Source organism: Sphaerodactylus townsendi, linkage group LG02 (assembly GCF_021028975.2).
Source record: "Sphaerodactylus townsendi isolate TG3544 linkage group LG02, MPM_Stown_v2.3, whole genome shotgun sequence".
Taxonomy (NCBI): domain Eukaryota; kingdom Metazoa; phylum Chordata; class Lepidosauria; order Squamata; family Sphaerodactylidae; genus Sphaerodactylus; species Sphaerodactylus townsendi.
Window position 1 is genome coordinate 36,994,995 of NC_059426.1, and position 20,232 is coordinate 37,015,226.

The 20,232-nt window shown below is 42.8% G+C and overlaps 1 protein-coding gene across 1 annotated transcript in view; it reads left to right on the forward strand.

Annotated features, from left to right (window-relative positions):
• LY75 (lymphocyte antigen 75) overlaps window positions 1-20,232 on the forward strand; it is a 96,509-nt gene that overhangs the window by 27,708 nt on the left and 48,569 nt on the right. Inside the window, exons 2-12 of the mRNA XM_048484484.1 lie at window positions 522-893; window positions 7,100-7,273; window positions 8,283-8,447; window positions 9,652-9,762; window positions 10,556-10,699; window positions 12,963-13,151; window positions 14,734-14,891; window positions 16,985-17,092; window positions 17,478-17,566; window positions 18,161-18,330; window positions 18,436-18,632. Coding sequence (XP_048340441.1) covers window positions 522-893; window positions 7,100-7,273; window positions 8,283-8,447; window positions 9,652-9,762; window positions 10,556-10,699; window positions 12,963-13,151; window positions 14,734-14,891; window positions 16,985-17,092; window positions 17,478-17,566; window positions 18,161-18,330; window positions 18,436-18,632 — 1,877 coding nt within the window. The remainder of the gene's footprint in view (window positions 1-521; window positions 894-7,099; window positions 7,274-8,282; window positions 8,448-9,651; window positions 9,763-10,555; window positions 10,700-12,962; window positions 13,152-14,733; window positions 14,892-16,984; window positions 17,093-17,477; window positions 17,567-18,160; window positions 18,331-18,435; window positions 18,633-20,232) is intronic.

Here is a 20,232-nt window from a genome sequence, read left to right on the forward strand (position 1 = left end):
GTGAAGTCAGTGATGATCTTTTCTGTAGAATCAAAGGTGTGTTAATCAATCTAACATCTGGCATTTGGGAAGGCTGCTTTACAGAATTGGGGTATTTGCCAATTTATCCTAAATTAAACATTTTTTTTTACTTTTGACAAGTTTGAAATAAGAGTGTTAACAGTAAATGCACTTCAGTCCACAGCCTACTCACTTGGATGTAAAACCTATTGGCATCAGTAGAATTTATTTCTAAGCAGAATTATACCCTTTTAAGTCCATTGAAGTCAATAGACTTAGAAGGGTGTAACTCTGTATAAGATTACACTGTTAGTGTGCTAAGGGTCATATCCTTATAGTCATTTACGGAGGTAGGAAGATACCTATTATGTTGCAGAAGATGGCTGAATAGTTTGAACTGAAATATTTTGCAATACTGTCTAGTAAAGTATTCTTTAGAAAAGTTTCACTATAGTATTATATGGTCTTACTGCAGACCACAGATTACAGATAGCTAATATATGTTTCTCTCTTCTATGCAGATGACAATGCCTTCACCATTCTACATAAAAAGACCAACAAATGCATTCAAGTTAAAAACCTGCAGATATTGGCAGGGGATTGCCAAAGATCAAAAGAGACTTTATGGACTTGGGTCTCCCAACATCGCCTCTTTAACTTGGGCTCTCAAAAGTGCCTTGGACTGGATATTACCCAAACCAATAAACCTTTGAAAATGGTAGAATGTGACTCAAACCTTATTCTCTGGTGGAGATGTGCTGATGACTTCATACTTACTGCAAATGAGAACAAGTTGGCATTAAAGGAGGAATTGGTTACTGCAAACAAGGTCTCTTCTGACAGCTGGAGAAGAAACAACTCTAGTGATGTTGTTTGTAAATATCCTTATCGTGGTATGTATTTCCTTTGGTTCGTAGTCTTACTTGGAGAAAGAAAGGAGGTTGCAAATAGAGACTCTTATTAAGTACAAAATGTAACAAATGTGGGCCAGGAATGAAAAATGAGACACTATTCTCAATTTTAAGTAAACACATAGATAAATGCTCTTCAGAACTCACTGTGCTCTCAGATCAGAGAATCCCTGCAGTTTCTGAAAGCTATTGAAGTGTGACTTTTTCTCTCCCTTCGCAGGGAAAGTGAAGGAAATCACTGTGTGTTAAGCTTTCTTTGAGTTTTCTCATTTTCCCTGCCTTCCTCTGCCCACACAAGAGCAGTTTCTCAGGGCAACCATTTCAGAACAATTGGAAAGGCTTTTTTTAAAATGCTGAAGGTTTGTTGCTGAGTGATAGACCCTGTGAAGGGGACATGAAATTGACATGGTCTAGCAAAGCAACGCTAGACCAAAGATGGCAGGGGGGAAAAGGCAGCAGGCAGCCTTCCCAGATGGAAATTACCCGAAAATAACAAGGAAGTGGCAGGTGGGCAAAATGGTGGCTTGGTTAGAGACACTTCTCAGGAGGAGAATCCCTGTACAAATGAAAAATCACAGGAATACCTTGCTGCGAAGTAAACAGCTACGGGGTGAGTAGTGCATGCATAAATGGTCAGAGATTCCATTCTCATGGTAAAATGTGGCCTACTGCTAATGTTGTATGCTGAGCAATGGAGAGTCTAGTGTGAATGAGATACTGAACTTTTGACAGTGCAGGTAAGACCTTCTTACCCAACACTATAATCTTTGAATCAGACTTTATTTCAAGACTGGTGCAGAATTTCTGTGTTCTTTAGACCAAAGTTCTGAGTAATGCATACATAGGGAAGCTCTTCTTTTGTATCTGTTCTACAGCTTAGTTTCAGATTATCAAATAATTTGATGGAAGTTGTTTCTGCTTGTAATATTCATGTCAATTTGGAGTGAGAAGGCAGCTTTCACAAAAAGTTACGTAGAGAAACGGAGTTGCAAGCCAGGACAGATGACTGTGCAATGTTCAGACTCCTTTAATTACTTCAATTATTCATGAACAGCCTTTGTAATGACGGTCTACAAACTTTCTCACTTGTCTTCAGGACAGTGCTGTTAGGTTCATTCATACGATTCCCATCGGGCGTGGCTCATGAGCAAAAGAGAGCGGTGCCTAATATTTTTCACAGCTTAAAACCGTGGTGGCGAACCTTTGGCACTCCAGATGTTATGGACTACAATTCCCATCAGCCCCTGCTTCATGGCCAACTGGCAGGGGGTGATGGGAATTGTAGTCCATAACATCTGGAGTGCCAAAGGTTCGCCACCGCTGGCTTAGAAGTAGTAGGCCCATAAATAATCAAGGCCGAAAGTTCTGTAAAGTGTGACTAATAAGCTTATTGGGATCTCAAAAGAAGGAATGAGATTATAAGCCCTTTCAGATGCCGTCTCGGCCTGCATTCCAATATCATATCCAGCCCATGTGTATGTTCGCAAACACAGGTTGTTGCTGAATTTGTGCGTATGCCTTGCCCTTCTTTTCTCCTCTGCCCTTTCTGTAGAGAGTAACAAAGGAATCCTGGTTTAAAGCTGACTCTAGTTCTCTTTGACATACAAATGCAGGCATATGGTTTATTTGGAGTAACACCCCCCCTCCCCCCCCCCGCACACACACACACACACACACACACCAAAACTGGAATTCTGGGTTAATCCTTTCTTAGAATCCTAGTTTAGGGGAGGAATGCTAACTCTCTGTATACAGGTAATAAGGATTCCTTCATTCCACTCTCCACAAGAACAGTGAGGTTATGCATGCACACAAGTCCAACAGTTGGAGACACACGCATTCAAAGTTGGCTCACTGTGATTTCCTCATGCACCCTTCATTAACTCAAGCTGAAAATGAAGAGATGTGAATGGTTTAGGAGATGAGTTGATAAGGAAAAACTGTACAGGATTAGGCTTGCTGAATTTTAAAATTAAAAAAAGAAATCTTGAATAGGACCCAACAGGGTTAAGTGGGAGGGTCTAACAGATCAAGGAACTGTGCTCCTTTAAAATGTCTAAGTACTGTGTGTTTTATAAATCCTCTTCTGCCAAACAAAACGTTTGACACTTTTCCTGAGAATATAGGCCATTATTGGCTCATTCCGCACATGCAGAATAATGCACTTTCAAACTGCTTTCAGTGCTCTTTGAAGCTGTGCGGAATGGCAAAATCCACTTGCAAACAGTTGTGAAAGTGGTTTGAAAAGGCATTATTTTGCATGTGCGGAAGGGGCCTCCAATATCCAGAAGCCCTCAAGAGATAGGATGTTTCCCCAGTTTTTATTCTTTAGTAGTATACCTTTGAACCACCTACTTCTTCAACATAAGCACATATTATCTAGTAAAAGTACCACAGGCAAAGTCCACCAGCACAGAGAATGTATAGGTGTGCCTGCTCAGTCTATTTCTCATGATTCAGCACTTGTGATGATTCTGCCAATCAAGCCTGGCGGAAGTTACTGAGATGCCCCAAGCGTCCTCGTTGTTGCCCTGGCAGGCTCCAAGGCAGGGTGTAGAGGAAATGCCTTTGCAGTGGATCTGGGATGGGGGATCTGGGATGGCAGTAGAAGAGACGCCACCGTCTCCACTATCACCTGCTCAGGGTCCTCCTTAGCTTGGACAGGAGGTGGCAGCATGAGAGAAAGAGGACAATGTAGTGGAGGGGGCAGTTCTTCTCAGTTCCCCTTGGCCCTTCAGGATCCCATACTGTGGTGCATTTTGTTTGTGATTTCCCCTCAACCCTCAGTAAGTATTTTGGAGACAAACAGAAGGCTGCTTGGGGCATGCCAGCTCTGGTTTGCCAGCTCCTTTGCTGTTTATTTAGGCAGTTTGGCACCCCACTTTTGCCCCCAAAGCAGCTTACAAATATAAGTATAATTTAAAGAAACAATTTAAACAAATAAAACATACCACTCAAGAAAGAAAAGAAGCTCTGTCTTGATGTTATACAACTGGTAGTCTTGTTCCCAGATCCTCTGCTGCCCTGTTGAGGGTTTTTGGTTTTTGCTGTTAAAACTGACACAATAGCTGTTTTCATATTCTTATTTTGCATAGAAATATTTCATGTAAAATTGAACTCAAAACCAGAGTGCTATTAGGTAAAGATAGTCCTGTGCAGTGATCAGGATGACGTCCGTTGGGTGACATCACATCATGATGTTCACTGGCAGACTGCGTTTATGGGATGGTTTCCATTGCTTTCCCTAGTTGTCTACATTTTACCCCCAGCAAGCCAGGCACTCATTTTGCCAACCTTGGAAGGTTCAGTCAACCTTGACCCGGCTACCTGAAGACTCCTCCTGTCGGGATCAAACTCAGATTGTGAGCAGAGCTTTCACTGCAGTACTGCAGCTTACCACCCTTACCATGGGGCTCGTGAGAGTGCTGTTACTGTTGAGGGTTTTCCCCTGATCCTCTTACCCAACCTTTGGTATACAAAAAATTGTACTTGGGTCAGGCAATATATCACTTCTGTTTTACCTGTGCCCTCTTATATTTCTGCATGACAAGAGCCTATTATGCCCAGCCCTTGTTACGCTCCAGCTCACAAGGCAAACTACTCTTTGCAAATTCTGCTCTGAGGGAAAAAAAATATTGGCGTGTCTGAGCAAGTGAAGATTACTTTGTGGGTTCTTTTGTCCATTGTTGCTGTGGAAGAATTTGATTGAAAGTCTTATCACAGTTATTTTTGGGCGTGCTCTGTGCTCAAAGAATTCGACTGAATTTAAAAGAGCTACCATGTAGCCTACACTATTTCATAATAGTTGCATTTATAATGGGCAGACATACAAATACAGGCATATGGTTTGACTGGCAGACTGATACTAAAAAAACCCACTTTAACATCAGGAGTATAGTATGAAGAGTCTGCACATATATGAAAAGCAAACCAGCGTATCGGGGCTGTATTGTCATAACATACAATATCTATATGTCTGCACAAAAAACCTAGACGGCTGACTATGATTTGCAAAAGCAAAACAAGCCAAAGCTGACTGAAATTGAAGAGTTAAACTTGAAGTTCTACATCCCATTGAGCTGGATTGGGACCACCTGAGAAGCTTATGTGCTTGAGATCGACCACCAGTTTGATGCCCTCCTCTTTTGTAATCTAGTCTCTGAGGTTTCTGTTCTCCTCTTCCCCATTCAGATATACTAGGGTTTTTAAAAAATTTAAGTGGAAATGTCATCTGTGTATTGCACTTATTGTACTGTTTTTGACTTTTTTAAAAATAGAGGGGCATAATCATATATAACTACTGCAAATGTTTAACTGATATGCACTTAGATAACACGCACGATCAATTCCACTGCCAGCTGGGTGTTTTTTTTAATTTACACTACAAAAATCCACATCATAGGAAATGAGGGTCTGGTACAGTGTTTCCCAACCTTTTCGAGGTCAGGGTACCCTTGACCTCACTCTTCATATCTCACAGTACCCCTGCTGCCACCCTCCACCTTCCCCTCCCATTGCCCCTGCTTGCCACACACCCCACCTTCCCCTCCCAGGGTGAAGGGAAGCACTGGGGATAGTGGCGGCTGCTGACCTTGTGGCAGGTCCTGCCCCATGGGCCAGCTCCATGTCCTTGCTGGCGCCGGTGGGAGACACCACAAAAATGAGGGGTGGTGGTGGTAGTGTTGCCGCGGTACCCCTGGGACATGCTCACGGCACCCAAGGGTACCAGGGTACCCTGGTTGAGAATGGCTGGTCTGGTAGTATACTCCATCCAACACACAAATAGCTTCTTTAGCACTCTGATAATGTGGAAAACCTGATTATCTATGTAATTGCTACCTATAGAAAGTTCTTATGAACAGAGGAACTACATCTTAGCCTTAACTCATTTCTTATATACAAGGCAGAGTTGCGCTCATGAGATCCTTTAACTTGGACAGTTACTGTTAGAAAAAGCTGGTGCCAGGGACGTAGGTAAAGGGGGGAGGGGTTTTCTCGAGTTCAAACCCCTCCCACTACATGTCCAGCTTGCTTGAAACAATGCATGGAATGGAACATCCGGAAAGCCCTCAGTCACCAAGCCCACCCCATAAAAAATCTATACCTACGTCACTGGCTGGTGCAGGGTTGTGCCAACTTCCCCTCAATGCTTACATTCAGAAAGTCCTCTAAGAAGCTGTAGCATTTGAACACCATGCCAAGAACAAGTGACAAGTATTGATGCAGGACTTTACACTGGTACATTGGTGCCAGCTATGCCTTAGAATTTATATTGGAATATATACTGGGAATGGATATTTCTCTGCCTTCTCTTAGCACCCTCCATAAGACCTCAAAAGGCCTTCCAGAAGTCAGTAGTTCCTCACACGGATTTGGATGGGGGATGCTGCTTGCAAGATCACTCCTCATTTGCCACTGAAATCTTGGTAGAAAACAAACTCCTATGCCAAATCCACCTAGGCAGTGCTATAGATACGATCCATGTGTTCAAGGCCAACATCAAGGTCGGTGAGGTGGGCTAGCTGCTTGGGGGAGCACTAATGTCACCTCTTCATCCCCTATTCTAAAAGATTGGACCAGATCTTACACATTGTAATGGGAAAGTGTGAGAGTGCCACACAGTATTGTCCCACTTTCTGAGACATTTAGTTCAGTGGTGCTTACTCTCAAGTAAGTGCATATTAGGCTCTATAAATGAGACTGGAGGGTGAGGTGAGCAAAAGGTGGTGCCTCCTTGCATCCAGAGAACAGTTTGGAGGGGCAACTGTGCTTGGGAGGGTTATCGTGGCAGTTTGGGGATCCATCAGCGCTGTTTGTCCAGGATCCACAAAAATCTGGAAGTATTACTGCATGCATTAATTTTATACACATGTGTTGTATAAAGATTATTGTGGAATACAGTGAAAGTGACTTAAAATGGTTCTGTTTAATTGATAATTTTAGGTCAAATATAAAATTCATTCTCACTGATTTTTGTAGCTGATTTTTGAAGTTTTGATGAACACAAGACTAAAAGTTTTGTCTTTAACTGCATGGTTTTGCTGTTTTAAGTTCACGTTTACAGTAGACGAAGACTGTTTCAGCTTCTGCTACTAAATGCCTCCAGAATCCTTTTTAGTTGTGAATGTGTGTCTGTGTATATTTGGATTTTATCATTGAATCATTTACTTCTGGTTGTTTTTCTACAGAGACATATACAAGGGAAGGTAATTCCTATGGAAAGCCTTGTGAATTCCCTTTCCTGTTTAATGGCACATGGCATCATGACTGCATACACAATGACATGTTTGCAGATGGCGAATGGTGCTCCACTACGTACAATTTCAATCAAGATGGAAAATGGGGGTACTGCTTAAAACCAGGTGAGCGGCATTCCTAAAATAGCATCCTGAGTACATTTTAATGTTCATTTATACTCAAAAGTCAGGTGGGCGGGACTCCATATCTATTGAAAAACTTAAACAATTGTTCTATTACAGCTTGTATAATTTAATTCAAAAAGTAAAATGCTCTAGTGCTTGCTCTAGTGTTTCAGTGTACTTCTAGCTTGCAATCTAAAACATTTTTGGAACAGTGCATATACTAACATAGGGACTGATTCTTGGGAGTGTGGGTATTGAGCCCACTTGTGGTGGGCCCCACGCTAGTTGAGAGCATTGTTTTATACTTGGTAACCTTCCCAGAGCCTTGGTGAGAAAGGAGGGCTGTAAATTAATGTGACTGCAGATCATGCAAGTAGGCATTGAAGGAAATATGAGGCAGGAGAAGAAGAAGAGGAGTTTGGATTTCTATCCCCCCTTTCTCTCCTGTAAGGAAACTCAAAGGGGCTAATAAACTCCTTTCCCTCCTCCCCCCCCCCCCCACAAACACTCTGGGAGGTGGGTGGAACTGAGAATGCTCCAAAGAACTGTGACTAGCCCCCAGGTCACCTAACTGGCCTGTGTTGGGAGTGCACAAGCTAATCTGGTTCACCAGATAAGCCTCCACAGCTCAAGTGGCAGAGCGGGGAATCAAACCCGGTTCTCCAGATTGGAGTGCACCTGTTCTTAACCACTACACAGCACTTGCTCTCCGGTATGTGTACACTTACCACACCTGTATCCAGATGTGCACATAGACACCTTGACCCTCTGTAATTTGCATCTTGCAAAGAGGAGGAACTGGATGTGGGTATAGGAAGGGTGCTTGGTCATCCCAACATCTGCCAAGTCAAACCCCCTTTATCTACCTGGGTGCATAGAGGATGGACCATTCCAGGAAAACAGCATTTTGATGAGCCCTCTGTATATTTGTGGAAGTTGTGTATAGATGTTATGGCCAGGCTTGGCAGACTCGGATCTGATTGCTTCATTATTTATTTCCTCTCATCAGAGGCTGGTTGTCAGAATACCTGGGAGAATGATAACGCTTCTGGGAGTTGCTACCAGTTAAACGCTCAAGCTTTTCTTTCTTGGAAAGATGCTTATGTCTCATGTCAAAGGCAAGGTGGAGATTTGCTGAGCATCACCAACACATCTACGTTAAGTTACTTTAAAGGTAAGCCTATCTGTAATTCCCGGGGCATTCTGGAATTGGGCTGTCAGAAATAGGGAACAGCAAGAATAGCTTTCAAAATGGCTTATTGGCTATTATTTTAAAATTCCATATAGATGTTGAACTCTACAGCTTCGTTTGATATGTTCATCTTCTTTAGTAGGACTGGTTGAATAAATATAATTAATGAAGGTTAGTCTACCAGTAAGTTAATACAGAATGCTCCAGTATCTGGTCAGCATTGTGCATAGTATCCAGAGATGGGATCCAGCAGGTTCTCACAGGTTCCCGAGAGTAGGTTACTAATTATTTGTGTGTGCCGAGAGGGGGTTACTAATTGGTGATTTTGCCACATGATTTTTGCCTTAGTTACGCCCCTCCTCTCAGCAGTAGCACGTAGAACTTGAAGCAGTCTAGCAGGAGGTGCACCGGGTGCGTGGCAGCCTGCGACTGTGTGCATTCATTTCCCGCCCAAGGACCAGCACAGCGACTGCATCCTTGCCACAGCCCCGCCCAGGAATGCCCCGCCCCTGGAATGCCTGGCCACGCCCCGTTGTGCCTCGCCCAGCCCCATTGGCGCTACGTCACAGTTTGAATCCCACCACCATGGGAACCTGTTACTAAAATTTTTGGATCCCATCACTGTTAGTATCCCATGCCTTGGAGGAGGAAAGAATGTATTGGGCAAATTCTTTGGACCTGAGGTATTTTTAGGGTTATAAAAAATATTTATATACAACAGCAATTTTATTGCTTGTTACTTTCCTGCTTCTGTCCAGTGTATCCTTTTAACACTTTATGGCCCATCATTAATTGCATTGTGCTGAATTTTCAGTACTGATTTCTTCAGCTGCTGCAAGACGTACGGGATCCCATTGATCTGAGCCACAGCATGGTACCTAGACCTTTCTTCCACCTCATTTTTCCATCCTTAGGTCAAATTTCCAGAGCTACTGTTTGCCACAGTTGGGAGACCATACAGGCAGTGGTTGATGCTGGTTGGATCAATGACCGTGTTTTGGACTGGACTGGATCATGCTACTGTTTTTAAAAGGGAATTTAAAAATTGTCTTTTTCTCTCTTGCCTGGAATACCCTGTGGATAGGGTCACCATGAGTTCGTAGCAACTCAACAACACATTCTTCTTTTTCCACCAGAGAAATATTTCTGTTATCAACTTGTTGAGTTTTTTTCTTGTCATCTGTAGGTAAGGGGAGCATTGCAGAGGAATTTTGGATTGGACTACACCAGCTGGGCAGTTATGAAGGCTGGCAGTGGTCAGATCACACACCTTTGAGCTTTGTTAGCTGGAGCCAAGGTAACTATATTATACATTCGATTACATTATTTTATATAAACCATAACCTCGAGCAGATGTTTGTTCTTGTTCTCCTTTTTGTTGGCCATTGTTCGGCATGTTGGCTATGTTTATTTTTGTTGACGCGCCATATTTTAGCTAGTTTCATGATTGAATGCTTCTCTGAGGGGGGTTTCTGGAGGAACTGAAAAGCTGGATATGAATATTGTAGTAAATAAACACAACACAGTGGCGTAGGAGGTTAAGAGCTCGTGTATCTAATCTGGAGGAACCGAGTTTGATTCCCAGCTCTGCCGCCTGAGCTGTGGAGGCTTATCTAGGGAATTCAGATTAGCCTGTGCACTCCCACACATGCCAGCTGGGTGACCTTGGGCTAGTCAGAGCTTCTCGGAGCTCTCTCAGCCCCACCTACCTCACAGGGTGTTTGTTGATGGGGGGAAGGGAAAGGAGATTGTAAGCCCCTTTGAGTCTCCTGCAGGAGAGAAAGGGGGGATATAAATCCAAACTCTTCTTCTTCTTCAGATTGTGCCTTGGTGGAGATATTTTGCAAAAGGGACAAGGAAGGATATTGTGTACACCATCCCTTCTAGCCCTATAACTATATTTATCCATTTAAACCATTTCTCTGCCACCCTTCCACCTATCTCAGGGTCTTCAAGATGGATAATACAGTTGTATTCAGTGTAATGCAGTACTAAACAGAAGCAACTCCTGTTGAGCCCAGTGGACTTACTTCCTTAAAAGTGTGCTTTGGATTTCGAATGGGATTCTAAACAGCAGTCTTTTTCCACAGAGATGCAGAATTCATCACCGCTGGATGGGACAAGTTGTGTGGTTATGAATGCTGATACAGGCCTCTGGAAGAGTTATCCTTGTGAGACTGCACTTCCTTATGTCTGCAAAAAACAATTCAATGGTACCAAAGTGGAGCTTCCAGGTAAATCAGAGGTGCACTGCAGATTTCATTCCTGGTATGTGGCTGTTTAGTTAGAGTGCAATCCTGTATACACCTGCATGGGATTAATTTCCACTGAACATGTAGGACCATGATGGCGAACTTACGGCACGGGTGCCAGAGGCGGCACTCAGAGCCCTCTCTGTAGGCATGCGTGCCATCATCTCCCCCTCCCCCTCCCCCCCTCGCCCAGCCAGAGGCGGCTGCCAGCAAACGCTTTGGGAGTCACGCTGCACAGGTTGGCCATGCACAAGGCGCTTTGCTGGCTGGAGCTGAGCTTCAGGGAGGTCCTCTTGAGTTGACCTGATTTGCTGAAAGTACCATCTACCAGCCCACAAGTACCCCCCTCCCCCACAAAGCTTGGGAGGCTGGAGGCTGGCATGCTTTTCTTGAAGTGTAACTTGTGGGACCAAACTAAAACTTTGAGCGTAGGATTAAAAAGCAGCAGTCCGGGTGAGGGGCTTCCTTTAGGAGGAGTGTGTCTGCCAAGAGCAGGGCAGGCACAGTGGTGGGATTCAGGCGCTCGCCCCGATTGGAGTGAACTGTTGGTTAAGGGCCCCCCTCCCCTGGGAGAGAGAGTGATGGGGCTTTTAGTGCCTGGGATCCCAGGGCAGGGAGGAGAGACCTTGCAAGGTCCCTAGGCTCGCTTGATACCAATCCAGTTCCTAGGGATGGCAAGAATGCAGGTGTCGAAATTTTCACACCGATAAAGAATTGAGCTAAACCAGTCCCCAACCAACTGGTAGGAAAGGGAGAGGAGCATCCCTTACCGCCCTGAGCATCCCTTCCCCACCCCCCTTGTCAGAATTAGGGCCGTTCCAATAGAGGCAAATATGGGACAGAGAGGTCCATTTCAAAATATTCTCCATGCTTTTATTTTTCTGTTCCTGTTGCATTTTTGTGGGAAATCAAGTGTTGTGATGACATGTGAAGAAAAATCAGATGGCTACTCCACAAATTTAGCTTTCCTGAAATTATCCCATCCCTCGCACAGCATTCTTGCTTAAGATTGCCTTCCTTGACTGCCTTTTTACTTCTATTTGGTGGTGGTGGGGTTATTGGGTTTCAGAAAGCGAAAGTTTTACTTCCCTCTCCCCCTGCACCCCTCCCCCTTCCCCTGCCAGGCCCCCAGTGTGATAATAGTGTAACTATTTCAGAGAGATTATTAGCATTAAACTTCAGACCTATTTTTGGGAAGCCGTGTAGGTAACCCTGTTAAGCGCTGTTAAACCACACTGAGCTTCATGGGAAGAACTAATGCGCGATCCTTTACCTGGGAGTAAGCTCGGTTGCTGGCAATGGGGCTTGCTTCTGAGTAAATCCTCCTAGGGTCGTGATTCACCCATTTGAAGCGTTGCACGGTTGCTTCAAAGCAAAGTCACCGACTACCACCAAGCTTACTCCTGAGTAATGCGCACCTTGGAGCCAACCATTTTTTCTAAACTAAAACCTCAGTATTCAAGTTAAATTGCCATGTTGACACTTTGCGATAGGTAAGTGAATTTTGGGTTGCAGTTTGGGTACTCGGTCTCGAAAAGGTTCTCCATCACTAATATAGGACAAGCAACCCAATTTTTATTTTTATTTTTGGGGGGGGGGGGGTTCATGGAATCAGCATAGCCTCTTGCCAACGTGAGTGCCCACCTTTCCAGCACAAGTGGCAAATGCACTGGCGGGGGGGGCAAACAGGGTGGTGGGTGCCACACAGCTTGGCTGGGCCTGATCCAGAAGCAGCCCCCAGTCCCACAGCTTTGCTGGCCTAAACCTAGATGCTGGTGCAGCTGGGTGTGTGCTAGGGGTATTCCTGGGGGCTGGGGGGTTCGTTTGCTACACTGGGGATTTTTTGAGCCGCCATGGATTTTCTGATGTTTGCAGGAAACTCTCAAGAAGCAGCGCGGCAGAACAACAGTGGCACCATTCCAGGCTGCTGGAGCCCGATGGATGGATGGATGGATGGATGGATGGATGGATGGATGGATGGATGGATGGATGGATGGATGGATGGATGGATGGATGGATGGATGGATGGATGGATGGATGGATGGATGGATGGATGGATGGATGGATGGATGGATGGATGGATGGATGGATGGATGGATGGATGGATGGATGGATGGATGGATGGTAGAGAGAGATGATTTTTGTCATAGTCTAGTTGCCTTTTTTTAGTAGTTTGTACTTCTGTGCCAACCGCAACTTGTAAATCAACTGGCATGTAATTCATTTAATTATCTTTCTCCTCCAGAAGTTCAAGACTACAATGAGACCGAGTGCGATTCTGACTGGCTTCCTCACAATGGGTTTTGCTATATGCCAAGAAAGATCTCTGCTTCCTGGGAAGCTGCACAACAGTTTTGTAAAGCAAAGAACAGTGACCTAATCAGCATACATTCCTTAGCAGATGTTGAATTGGTTGTTACCCAACTTCATGATGGTAAGTCTGGATGGCGTGAGTTGAAGAATGAAGGTCTGCCATGGAGAGGTTAACCACTTGAATCAACAAAAAAATCTTTAGCTCATGGCTTGTGACACACCAGAGGACTGGATTTGCAAGTCCTTGTGAAGTTTTGTGGTGGGTGCTGCTTTTTGAAAGGATCTAGTGTTAGCGTACATACATAAAGACATGGTCTCCATCCTCCCAGCCTCTCTTTGAACACATGCTGAGAGGAGAGAGGATGGCATGCTAAGTCTTTTTTTGGTAAAGAGAAGTTCAGAGACACAGCTTTCTCTTTATTTAAAATATGTATATTCTCTCAGTTCAGCCCAATCAGAGCCACCAAGTTAAGCCAAACAATATAAAACTAAACACAACTAAAAACAAACAGCATAAAACCAGTATAAATACCAATAATTGGTGAGCCCTTTACAGCTTAGAGATTCTGCCCATAAAGAATCGGTGGTCGATGCTGAAATCACTAGTACTGTCTCTAGATTTTTAGTAGAATTTTTTAAAGTTAAATCTAAACTTATTTAATAATAACTGAATTTTATATACTATGTTCATTTTAGTACTTACCTAATATGCTGTGTTGTATGTTTTTACTGGTGTTCTAATGAAGTTTTATTTACTGTATTGCTTTTTATTGGTATGCCAGTTAAGGTTGGGTTCGTTTGAATATAAATACAGAACCATCGATTAAAGTTTCAGTTAAAAATACAGCAGGAAGCAGCTTCACTGATGGAATGCTGGGCACATACACACACGCACTAAAATCTTCGTCCTCAAAGAGAAGACAGCGATAGAGGGGAACAGACAAACATCCCTGCGGATAGAGTTCCACAATCTACCAAAGCCCTCTTTATGTCTTCTTGCTTTATTCCCCTTCCCCACTTCATCACAGCATAGCCTTGCCACCCTTGCCATTTGGTCTTCCAATGACCCAATAACTTCGGGTATTCCTCTTCTTCATCATATGACGATATCTCGTGCTTGTAACTCATTAAGGTCCATACTGCTCCCTTGGGGGTTTAAGGGGTCCTAGCTCTGGAAGGTTCAGAGATCAGTAATATAGCAGAAGTTTGCTACAGATCTTTGACTGGTAGTCTTTGTCCATGGCCAGAAACCTTGCTGCTAGGATCTCAGATAGTGCATTACATAAATAAGATAGCCTTGGTTAAACTGTACAGAAATATGATACAATATAGGTGCCAGTGTGGGGCAGTGGTTAAGAGCGGTGGACTATAAACTGGAGAATCGTGTTTGATTTTCCCACTCCTGCACATGAAGCCTGCTGGGTAACCTTGGGCTTACTCACAGTTCTCTCAGAACTCTGGCAGCCCCACTAACCTCACAAGATGTCTGTAAGCGTATATGATGTGAAGGAATTTGTGATGAGAAAAGTGAATATAAATTTTAATTCTTCTTTAAATCCAAACTCCAATTACAAAGAATTTGGGTTTTGTTAAAAACATGCAGTTTGAAAAGATGCTTGTAAGATTACATGGTTATTCTCTTGCTAACTTGTTTGATTAGCCCTGCCATTCTGTGAAATGGTTATATTTACTTTTGAACATAGAAACAAATGACACAGTGTGGATTGGTTTCATGAATAAGGACATGCCGGCCTCATTTAAGTGGGCAGATGGTTCTGAAGTAGTCTTCACATACTGGGATCTGAATGAGCCAAACGTTCCTTTCAACCGCACTCCTAATTGCGTGGCTTATTCTGGAAAGGTAAAAAGTTCTGTGTTCTTCTGGTCAATTTGCTACAGAATAGAGCATATACCATATATACTTGCATATAAGCCCCCCTCGACTTATACGCGAGTCAGGTGTATTTTAAAAAATATTTTAGGGTTTTTTCTTTGTCGACCACCAGGGGGCGCAGTTTTTAGGCTAGAGGCACCAAAATTTCAGGGATTTTTCAAGAGACTCTCCTGATAATACCACCCACGTTTGGTAAATTTTGGTTCAGGGGGTCCAAAGTTATGGACCAATGGGGTCTACCTTTTGAGGGTCCATAACTTAGGGCCACTATCCACTTACCTCTTCAAATCGCAACGCCGCAGCGACCCCGCAGTGAAAAACCTCCGCGGCTTCTGACCACGGAGACATTTGTTCCCCACAGGAAAATTGCACGGGCAGCAAAGAGCAGAAGTTCCATGGAAATAGGGGGAATAGAGCGTTCCGATTGGCTGGAGAATTTGTGCGTCACGGCCATCCGAGGGCGGGTCTCCGTCTCGATTGGCTGGAACACTTTTGGTTGTGATTGGTTCGTACGTGCGTACGTGCAAACGTCATCAGAAAGGCGCTACACGCAATTCTCTGTGAGATCGAAATGAAATAAATATTTCGGACGATAAAAGCGAAAGAAAAGCGCACTCCGTTAGAACCCGGCTGTGTCTTGAATGAAACGGCTGCAAGGCCCCTTGCCTAACCGTGGAGCTCGAACAAGAAAAAAGCAATGTTAGGGCGTCTTGTTGTGTACGCGATCTCAATTTCCTTGAAAAGTGCAATGGGTGTTGACACGTGTCTCTGCGTCATCTTCTGGCGCACTTTTAGGCGGGGACGCCCCACTTAATAAGATGGCGCTCCCTGTTCCCTGATTGACACGTGAGCTGCGCATCACAGCGAATCGGCAGCGCGCATAAACAGCCGAGGTTCCCCACAACCCCGCGGCACCCGCGGGGTTTTTAAAAAAGTTGCTGTTTTTAGCGGAGCTAATTTGCCGCGCGGCCAGGAGGCGGGAGAGAGGTAAATCCCTGGCAGCCGCGCAGTGAGCGCCGGAGATGTGGGGAGCGTCCAGGACCCCCGTGGCTTTTACAGAGGTGACCCCGCGGCTTATGGTGAGTGGATAGTGACCCTTAGGACCCCCTGAACTAAACTTCACCAAACCTGAGTGGTATCATCAGGAGGGTCTCCTAAAGATACTCTGAAATGTTGGTACTGCTAACATAAACATTCCTCCCCTAACCAAAAATCCAGTTTTGAAGGATCTTAACTCCTGTGTTTTAGCTTGGTTGCTGATTGAGCTAAGGTTTTTGTACTTTTAAAATTATTGTTGAGACCATATTGTTTTTGTTGACCCCCTTTTCCACTTACAGAGCTAGTTTACTGTTTTTCTTTGAAATAAATATTCAAAAATATTTAACCTACTGATGCCTCAATTAATGTAATTTTATTGGTATCTTTTTTATTTTTGAAATTTACCAGTAGCTGCTGCATTTCCCACCCTTGACTTATACGTGAGTCAATAAGTTTTCCCAGTTTTTTGTGATAAAATTAGGTGCCTCGACTTATATGCGGGTTGACTTATACATGAGTATATACAGTAAACTGTTTGGTATCAAATATAAATAGTTATTTCTCGTAGAGAGAGATAAAAACACTTAAATGCTAATGATCTTTCAGCTCAGATGATCAAGGAAGATAAAAGGTACCACAATTGTAGTTCATAGTAATAACAGTTCTTGAAAGAGCAAGAAATAATGAAGTAGAACTTCTAAAAATCTGTTAGTGGCCATATGTTAACACAAGAAGTGATTTTTAAAATTAAAAGACTATAGGAATAAAAGTGCTAGTGTAATATGTACTTAAGCTAATGAGCATCGGCTGAAATCTCTGAGCACAATAATGAATGTCTCATTCTTGCTAGGTGCCCTTGGACAAGCTATTCTTGCTTCGTGCAATATTATGGGGGTAATATTGACTCATTTTAAAGGCCTTTTGCAAGGACTTTAGCAAGATAATATGTTCAAAAGCATTGTATACATGCTAAGTTTTATTCCTATTCATACGAATAACCCACTTTGTCTTCTGGATAACAGTTGGGTCGATGGAAAGTCCTGCCTTGTGAAAATCAACTTAAATATGTGTGTAGGAAAAAAGGAAAGGTTTTGAATGAAACAACATCTAGTAAAGACTGTACCACAAAGGTGAAGTGCTTTTAAATGCTATTTTAATCAAGTCTGGTATGTTTTAGTAATATTGCTTCATTTTTTGCTTACCATTCAACATTTTTTTTTGTTAAGAATATGGTTCAGTAATAAATGGAAACATAGTATAACCTTTTTCAGAATTCTGAGTTTCAAAATAAATTTTGAAGATGTGTCTGTTTTCTAGCATTTTTGAGAGTATGCTTCTGGACTTTTATATCTAATCTGTGGCCAATTTCTGAGCAGTAGTAATTAGCTGAATAAATGTGTCAGTTAATAATTCTTATTTTCACCAATATGTCTTGGTAACATCGTAGTGAAGTCAGATTGTATGGTACATGTTGGTTCTGCCATTGAGTTAAAGACTTGTCATTCTTCAAACTAGGATTGGAAGAGACATGGAAATTTTTGCTACAAGATTGGGAATGAAAAAGTGTCCTTTGGAACTCAGTGCAATCTCACGATAGAAAACAGGTATGATATTTATTCATTTATTTATTTGACTTTTTATACCGCCCGCCCCCAAAGGGCTATGGGCGGTTTAAACCATATAAATATAGCAAAATAAAACCAAGTACAATATAAAACCACTTAAAATCAATAAATTAACAGATATAGTACAAACCAGTTTAAAAGATTAAATAGCAAAACGGCAATCCTATTTGTGTCAACGAGGGTAAACAAGATGGTAACATCATCAGATTTTACAGATTTGACCACCAGATGGAATATAGGGGATGACACTTCAACAACTAACCCCCCCACCGCCCCCCCCCCCAGACCCGGTGGAATAATTCCATCTTGCAAGCCCTGCGCAACTGTGCATGGTCCCGCAGGGCACGGACAGATAGTGGCAAAGAGTTCCACCCGGCAGAGGCCAGGGCGCTTGTAAGTATTGAAGGTTGTATGGGTCAAATAGTTTGCTTGGTATGCCCTTCTTTTTCAATGTGTGAGGGTAAAAATTAATTCCACTGTGTTCTTGTGGCATATAATATTTCTTATGCAATTACAGAAGTTTCATGTATGTGATAAAAGATAATTGCCCTCTGATTTTGACACTCTTAACAGGTTTGAACAAGAATTCATAAATAGTTTGATTAGAAAGCATAGCACAGTTGAAGAGCAGTATTTCTGGACTGGCTTGCAAGACCTCAACTCTTTGGGAGAGTATAGTTGGGGAAGCGGAGGTGAAAATACTGAAAAGCTATCATATGCAAACTGGGACAGTCTTCAGCCAGGTAAATGCTAGAAATAAAGTATAATTTATTGAATGAAACCGTCTTTTGTTCCTGAAAGTGTTGGATAAACACTGAAATCTTGGTAATCTTTGGTGAACGTTCTAGAATATTCTGGAGGATGTGTGGCTATGGCAAGCGGAAAACGCCTCGGGAAGTGGAAAGTCCAGTCTTGCAGCACATTTAAAGCTTACTCTATTTGCAAAAAATACATTGGCCCACCAAGGCCAACAGAAGTGGTGCCTAAATTTACGGACCCTTGTCCTCCAGGATGGCACAACGGCTCAGATCTTTTCTGCTATAAGGTAGTATGTTGTTCCTGTGAAATGTTTTAATTGATCTAATGTAATGTGTTAAATACGCGCCCATGTAGACACGCATGTGCTTATAAATATGGGTGGTGAACAGACATGCTTGCAAGTAAGAACACAGTGAACTCTACTGTAAGATGAACAGTGCTTCTTCCCTGGTTTTCCCTTTCCCTGGACATGTGTAGATGCTTCAAATCAAATACTGATTTCCATTTCATCCCTCTTTCCCCTCCCTCCATGAATCAGATAAGTGGATTTTTTTCTTCTATCTTTCATGTTTATCTGACCAAATTTGTTTCAATATTTAAAAAATTAACACTTCTTCACAGTTTTTATTGTATTATTCAAAAAGTGACCCAGTGAAGGGGGGTGGGGGGCCTCACTTGATGACTGGAAATAGTATATCGCTAAGTGATGTGGGGGCAGGAGATGCGGGAGGCTTTGCCACTGTTCAAATGTGGAAAACGAAACAATGGCCCACAGATGTCGATCTACATTTCAGTTCTGAAAAAAGGAGTCATCAGGGACTTCAACTGTCTGACCATCAAATTAATTTTTCACGACTGCAATGATGTTCAAACTCTTACAGCAAAGACTCTTACGATATTTAGAACAAGAAATGCCAGATGTTCAAACAGTGATGGGGGGGCTGCGCCTATGACATGAACTGCCCGGCCCCGACACGTGACTGCAATGGCAGTGCCCAGGTCAAGCTGCTCCAGATGTCCCCATCGCAGCTCCACCTCTGTGTTCAAGCTGGATTCAGAAAAGGAGGAGGCATTGGAATTAATATTGCAAATTTATGTTGGTTACCGGAACCTTCTGGAGAATTTCAGAAGAAAATCAGCTTGTGTTTCACAGATTACAGTACAGCTTTTGACTGTGTGGATTGTGAAAAGCTATTGTTGATTTTTTAAAAAATGGATGTGCCACAACCACTGATTGTTTTGATGTACAAATTGTATTCTGGTTAATAGGTTACTGATAGGACAGCATTTGGAGTAACAGAATGGTTTCCAATTGGCAAAGGTGTCAAACAAGGACGTATTTTATCTCCCTATCTGTTTAATCTCTGTGCAGAATGTATCGTAAACAAAGATGGATTAGATTTAGATGATGGTAGAATGCAAATTGGTGGAAGGAACATAATTTGAGATATGAAGATGATACCACATCACTGGTACAAAAAAAAGTGAACCCTTGAAATGACTCCTGATGAAAGTTAAAGGAGAAAGGGCTATAGCAGAATTACAGCTGAACATCAAGAAGCAAAAGTAATGACTCCTGGGGAATTACACAACTTTAAGGATAACAGTGAAGAAATTGAAATTGTTGAAAGATTTTTAATTCCTTGGCTCCGTTATCAACCAAAAGGGAGACTGCAACCGTGAAATCAGGAGGAGATGAGATTGGGACAGGCAACCATGAAGAAGCTAGGAAGAACTTCTTAAGTGTAAGGATGTGTCACTGGTGACCAAGATAATTCATACCATACTATTCCCATTACTATTTATTGATGTGGAATTTAGACAGTGAAGAACACTGACAAGAGGAAAGTTTATTCATTTGAAATGCGGACATGGAGCAGATGTAG